Source organism: Dipodomys ordii, unplaced genomic scaffold (genome assembly GCF_000151885.1).
Source record: "Dipodomys ordii isolate 6190 unplaced genomic scaffold, Dord_2.0 Scaffold2, whole genome shotgun sequence".
Classification (NCBI taxonomy): domain Eukaryota; kingdom Metazoa; phylum Chordata; class Mammalia; order Rodentia; family Heteromyidae; genus Dipodomys; species Dipodomys ordii.
This window is the reverse complement of record NW_012267218.1, coordinates 35876479-35883199: the sequence shown is the minus strand read 5'-3', so window position 1 is coordinate 35883199 and position 6721 is coordinate 35876479. Positions and strand designations below refer to the sequence as shown.

The following is a 6721-nucleotide window of genomic DNA, read 5'->3' as shown; positions in this document are numbered from 1 at the left end:
CGCGGTGCAGCGCAGCCGCCTGGAGGAGAAGTTCTTGGAGGAGAACATCTTGCTGCTGCGGAAGCAATTGGTAAGTCCGCGCCCCAAGGTGAGCACGGCAGGCCTGCGGCGGAGCTGGAGGGGGGCCGCGAGCGAGGGCACCTCTTGGCGACTCGCGACCCCGCACCTCTCATACCCTCTGGGGGATCCCCCCCCACCCCGAGTGCGGGCTCTGCCCCGGGCGCGTGGGCTACCGACGCCCACCCATTCCTAGGCTGTGCATGCTTTGTGTCAGGTGAGGGGCTGGCGACCTCGCGCGGATTGCGGGGACCCGAGTGGCTTCAGCGTCCCCCACCCCCCGCCTGGCATCCTGGCTGCTTTGACTCGCTGAGTTCCAACCTGAAAAGTCTTTCCAGTTAGATCAGCAAAGCACATGCCCTCTCCGCAGAGATTTGAGAAGCATTTTATTTGGAGATAGCCCTCATTTCATCTCCCGCAGCAGGGAGGGGACAAAAGCCCGGAGCGAGCTGGTGGCGTGCTTCACGGTCCCAGCCCAAGTTTTCAGATTACACTGTAGCGCCTGCGGGGAGCCGTGCCCCTCCCTCCCGGGGCTCGCCTCCCGCCGGCCCCTGCTACCCCGGGCTCTTGCTTAGTTTCAAATAGAAGTTCTTTGTATAGGGTAGCTACAACTCGATGCAAATGATTGCAATTTGGCTGGAGAACTTGACCCCCGCCCCCATATTTGATGTGTTCTGCCAGCTGCGATTGGTGGCTGAGGTGGGAGAAGAGAGAACCTGCTCTCAGGAAACATTTATCTTATTGGATTTCTGTCAGGGGCGCAGTCATTCTGTGCAGGCTTCATTAATAGGGAAGAAAAAGAACTTTGGACCCGAATGTGTGGAGAACAGCTTTTGACCCCGCCTCAGAGTAATGGCGGCAGCTTTGTTTCAGTCATCTCAAAATGTAGTTTTGGAAACAGCAAAAAGATCCCTGTTTGACCTTGTGGTACGATCTGAAAGTAGACACAGGCGACACGTTGGCCTTCCTAACAAAGTGATTGTGATGTGTGTTGTCATGTGTTCTTTTGCCTTACCTCTTAACAGATTATTTATTGACCATCAGAGTGCTTTTAAGGTTCATTTTTTTTCCCCTGAAAAACAAAAAACAAAACTAGAAATTTTGCAAACAAACCTGATTTATATTCCTAAGTCTTCTAAGTCAAAGGACAGAAAGGAAGAGTAGCTGTTCTCTTTCAACTAAGGATGTGCGCTGGGGCCTGGGCTATCAGCTGCTTTTGGCATTTCTATGTTTTGGTGGTAACAGACGCAGTTTGTATGTAACATTGATTTGAACTCATTCTCCTTGTTCATGTCTGATCGGTTACGTTTTACACAGTCTTGTACAATAGCACCTTTTTGTCTTCATGAATCTGAGCATTGTAAGTGGCACATTCCTATTGTCCATTTCAGGGGAGCAAGGCAGTATGTCAGGAGAATTCCACTCCAGTCAGTGTTTATAGTACTATTTTCATTTGTAGACTTGGCATTCATGATTTGAACCAGATGCCTTTTGAGTTCTTTCTCTTTCCCAGCAACAGGAAGCACTAGGTGGCGGTGTGAGTTAGCACAACCAATCTGTCACCTTTGGAAACCTTAGCTGAGTCCAAATCTTGATGGGCCTTCCCTTGAGGGTTTTGAATTCTGCCAGCTCACATTATACTTGGCGCTAGCTATTAGTATTAGTTTCTCACTTTCAAAGGCTCTAAGACTGATTAAACCCCACAAAGCAACTAATAGAAAACAACACTCTGCAGGCCAAGACATTTGGCCAGAAAACCTCACCTAAGTAAGATTATAGTGTATTGTAAGAAATCTGTTACTCTGACTTTAAATTCAAGAGCCTACTGTGAAGGTTTCTCGTGAACACTCTCTCTCTCTCTCTCTCTCTCTCAACTACTGGCTGTATCCCAGATGATTTAAAGTCTCTATGCAGTTTTATTGCCCCTACCCATAAAAAGTCAGTTTGTATTAGTTAAAATTTAAAAATAAGGCTTTTAGTTTAATGAGGAACTTTATATTGCCACAAAATGTGTCCTTGTACAATTAAAAACACGATTTGTTTTTGAAGGTTTTCTTTATCTCAAGGTATCCAGTAAGATTCTGGGTTAAAAAGATAACGTGAGCCTTTTAGTTGAATACTTAGCAGATTCTTTTTTTTTCTTGGTGTGTGTGGTGTCCCTGTTTTCTCCTAATCAGAATTGTTTGAGAAGAAGAGATGCTGGTTTGTTGAATCAGTTGCAAGAACTTGACAAGCAGATAAGTGACCTGAGACTTGATGTAGAAAAAACCTCTGAAGAGCACCTGGAGACAGACAGCCGACCTAGCTCAGGTGAGTGAGCATAGGACTGAATTCTGCACTCAGGGCTCACTCCATTGAGGTTAGTAAACTCGGACCTGCAAATAGCAATGGAGTTGATTTCTAACAGAGTATTGATAGTTTGCCATTATGTTTGTTGCATGATTGAAAATTTAAGTCAGACAACAAAATATTTTAATGAGACTGATAGGTTTGAATGAAGTCTCTTGAATTAAAAATGAAAGCTTCTATTCAAATTTCTGGAGGAGTGATAGTCCTTTGAAATTTGAGAAAGTCAGAACTAGGCTGGAAAATTAGTCACACTTCTTGAGACCACTTCAAAAGGTTTTTTCTTCTTCTAAACCATTTGGCTACTTAAATAGAATTTTCTGAAACATTTATGATTAAGTTGAGGCTCTGAAAAATCAAAGTTTGTTCTTATACATCTTTAAAGGTAGGACAAAGTAGAAAGGTTGATTTGAGGGTAAAACTTTGAAATATATCCATAACTATGTGCTCTTTGCCTTTTCCTATGTTTGAAATAAAACCATAAAATCAATACTCTAAAATCTAGTGAGACAAAACTGACAAAATCATAAAACTTCCCTAAATCAAACCAATTAACCAACCAAGCAAACACCTTCTTTCATACATGATTTACTCTTCTTAAGAATTAATATGTATTTTTCCTTGATATGCTTACTTGCAACCACCACTTTTTAATTTATAGGGTTTTATGAGCTGAGTGATGGGGCTTCGGGATCCCTTTCTAATTCCTCCAATTCGGTATTCAGTGAATGTTTATCCAGTTGTCATTCCAGTACCTGCTTTTGTAGCCCCCTGGAGGCCACCATGACCATCTCGGATAGTTGCCTCAAATCTACAGGTAAGAATTTTAAGCATTGACAGAAATTTTAATTAGATGATAAGGGGACTTAATGTTATCTAGCTCCAGTTCCTGTTAAAGACAGAAAAGCTAAAGGTCATGAATTTGCTGTACTCCTCATAGCAACATCTGGAACCTATAGTTTGATGTGTAGGAAATATCTAGAATGAATCTTAATATGCTTTGGGTACCACTTGGCTATATTCTAATAGTGGCAATAGAAGGTAACTTTAAAATTTTAAAAATGCTATCCTAATATTGGAGGGTACTAAGTTGAGTTTCTAAGTCTTTGTTTAGATTATCTGCCTTCTCCTTTTCTCCTCTCCCTTCCCCCTTCCTCCTTCCTCCTTTACCCTCTCTTCCCTTCTTGCTTAGGTCTGCCAGGTCCATGTTTTTCTACCATTGTAAGAGAATCACAATTAATACAAAAAAATATGGCTTATAAGCTATTGTCAGAAACTCCCTATCTTTGGAAAGGCAGCTGTGGCTGAAATTGATTATTCCATCTTCAATTCTGTGATAGAGAGCAGAGAAAATATTAGAATTTCCATAGGTGCTGGCACAATTCATTGCACTCGAGTTTGCCCATATTTCCAACTGGGGTACAACGCTCAAGGCAAGACAAACATTTAACAGCTAAAGTTGCTAATTGGTTGATATCTATTTGTATATGTTTTTGGCAGCAGCAATCATTTGGAAAAGTATAGCACTCTTGTTATATAGAGTATACTTCAGGCTTGTTGGTAGTTGCTCCCCTTCATCCTGCAAATCTAGTTTCAGAGGGAAAATTTCTAAACCTATTAGAGGCCACTATGATACAGGCTTTACTTTAAGGCTTACAAAATGCTCTGGCTCCCGGATTTCCTTAGTTCTCCCAAATGCCACATTTTCACATAACTGAGATAGCTGGGCTGGTTCTTGGGGGCTGGGATATCTGCTTGACATGAAATAGGGAAAAGGAATAAATAACGAAGTAAAGGCAAACACAGCCTTTAAATAAGAAAAGACAAAGACTGAGGGGTAGGAAAGTGTTAGAACTAATTGTTTATTGGGGCAGAGCAAGTAGAGACGAATTTCCAACTTATGTCTTTACAAATCTCATTGATAACTGGATCTGATTTTTCTTTTCTCCTGAGGCTGTTAACTGTGGAAGTTTAGAGAACTTTCCCTCAAGCAAGTGCTAGAATCTAGCATATCTCAAAAATGAAAATGCCAAGCTGAGCACAGGTGGCTCATGCTTGAAATCCTAACTATTCAGGACGCTGAGATCTGAGGATTGTAGTTCGAAGCCAGCCCTGGCAGGAAAGTCTGTAAAACTTTTGTTTCCAGTTAACCACCAAAAAAGCCAGAAGTGGAGTTGTGACTCAAGTGGTAAAGTGGCAGGATTGAGAAAAAAATAAAAAGCTAAGGGACAGTGCCTAGATCCTGATTTTAAATCCTAGTATCAGTACCAAACATTTCCCCCATCCTCATTTTTTACATCACGCTGTTTCTACTATTAGAATTTTGGTATGCTTCATCTGAGACTTTTGTTGCAAATGCACAATCCTTATAAAATTAAGCCTACTCTGGTATTTTACAATGATTTTTCATTAAACTTTATAAAGCCTGTTCTATGATTGAGTAGTTTGAAAGCTTTTTTGCTTTTTTGGTTAGTCCTGGGGCTTCAATTCTGGGCTGTTCCTGAGCTCTTCAGCTCAAGGCAAGTGCTCTATCACTTGACCCACAGTGCCACTTCCTGAAAGCATTCTTATTTGCTGAGTATCATTCCTTAAGAACATGTGAAATGCCATTTTTGTGGGGGGGGAAGGGGGGGTGAGGTTTGAACTCTGGGCCTGGGCGCTGTCCCTGAGCTCTTTTTGCTCAAGTTTAGCATTCTACCACTGAAGCCACAGCATCACTTTTTCTGTGATTGAACTGAAGAGTCTCACAGACTTTGCTGCCTGGGCTAGCTTTGAACTCTGGTCCTCAAATTTCAGCCTCCTGAGTAGCTAAGATTACTGGTGTGAGCCACAGGTGACTGTCTTTTTTTTTTTTTTTGGCCAGTCCTGGAGCTTGAACTCAGGGCCTGGGCACTGCCTCTGAGCATCTTTTGCTCAAGCCTAACACTCTACCACTTGAGCCACGGCACCACATCTGGCTTTTTTGTGTTTTATGTGGTACTGAGGAATCTAATCCAGGGCTTCATGCATGCTAGGCAAGCACTCTACCACTAAGCTACATTCCCAGCCCCTATTGTCATTTTTTTTTTTTGTTGAATGTATTTTTCCCCTTACCCATCTTTAATACAGATTACTAGCCAATGGGGTACTTTTTAATCCTTCGGAGTTATTTCTCAACCCATGAGTTTGTCTTAAAAATTGGCCAGAGTCAAGCTAGTGCTAATTTTTCCAGTGGACCTTTAAATGCCTTTCCCATTGTCTCGTAAGCTGGTGGGAATATAAAGAAGGCCACTGGAAAGACCAGGCCTGCGGGGGCCCTTTGCAGTTCCCTTTCCACACCACGATTTAACTCCCTTGGTGTCATTTCAGATGTGAATCCCAAGTACCAGTGTGATCTGGTATCCAAGAACGGGAATGATGTGTATCGCTACCCCAGTCCGCTCCACGCCGTGGCTGTGCAGAGCCCCATGTTTCTCCTCTGTCTGACGGGCCACCCTCTGAGGGAAGAGGAGAGGCTGGGGCACCAGGCCGGTGACCTCTGTGTCGCGTCCGAACTGGACGATGGCACCAAGACGGACAGTTCCTTGCCGTCTCCAAGCGGCCTGTGGCCTGCTTCCCACGCTTTGGGCACTAAGAAAATGGATGGCTACATCCTGAGCCTGGTTCAGAAAAAAACCCACCCTGTAAGGACCAACAAACCGAGAACCAGTGTGACCGCGGACCCCACCAAAGGGCTCCTGAGGAACGCCAGCGTGTGCGTCAGGGCGGCCGCGGGCGTCCCCCAAAGCAACGGTGTGAACCTCAAGACTTCCAAGCAGGTGTCTTTGCCCGCCGCGGGGACGCCGCCTTCAGACAGCGGGGCCTCCTCGCCGCTGAAGCAGTGGTCCAAGGACCCAAAGGCCGAGCAGCTGGAAGGCCGCAGGCCCTCCCCGCCCGAGGGCTGCTCGGCCGCCATCGTCTCTGAGCCCCCAAGCGCCAAGGCGGCCTCCCAAGAACACGCGTGGGGTCCCACTGCTGGGCCCACGGAGTCCCTTAAGGAAGGTAGTCAGCTCTCGGCTGGGCTTCCCAAAGACGGCCCTGGCGGGGGCGCCGGCGCCGGGCCAGAGAGCAAAGTCCTGCCACCCCCGAAGAAGATGGCGACCGCGAAAAGCAGCCTGCAGGCCTCCTCGGCCCCCGGGCCTCCTCCTCCTCCTCCTCCTCCGCCGCCGCCTGCGGCCTTCGCTGTGGAGGACAGGCCGGGCCTGGACTTCAAGAGCGAGGGCTCCTCGTCTCAGAGCCCCGAGGAGGGACGCCTGGTGAAGGCTCGGTTCATCCCGGGCCAGGGGCCGCCCTGCGCCGG

At 45.7% G+C, this 6721-nt stretch overlaps 1 protein-coding gene across 1 annotated transcript in view; it reads left to right on the top strand.

The window, feature by feature from the left end:
• Dact1 (dishevelled-binding antagonist of beta-catenin 1) overlaps positions 1 to 6721 on the top strand; it is an 8318-nt gene that overhangs the window by 734 nt on the left and 863 nt on the right. The window contains exons 2-5 of the mRNA XM_013013950.1: positions 11 to 70; positions 2235 to 2367; positions 3065 to 3220; positions 5752 to 6709. Coding sequence (XP_012869404.1) covers positions 11 to 70; positions 2235 to 2367; positions 3065 to 3220; positions 5752 to 6709 — 1307 coding nt within the window. The remainder of the gene's footprint in view (positions 1 to 10; positions 71 to 2234; positions 2368 to 3064; positions 3221 to 5751; positions 6710 to 6721) is intronic.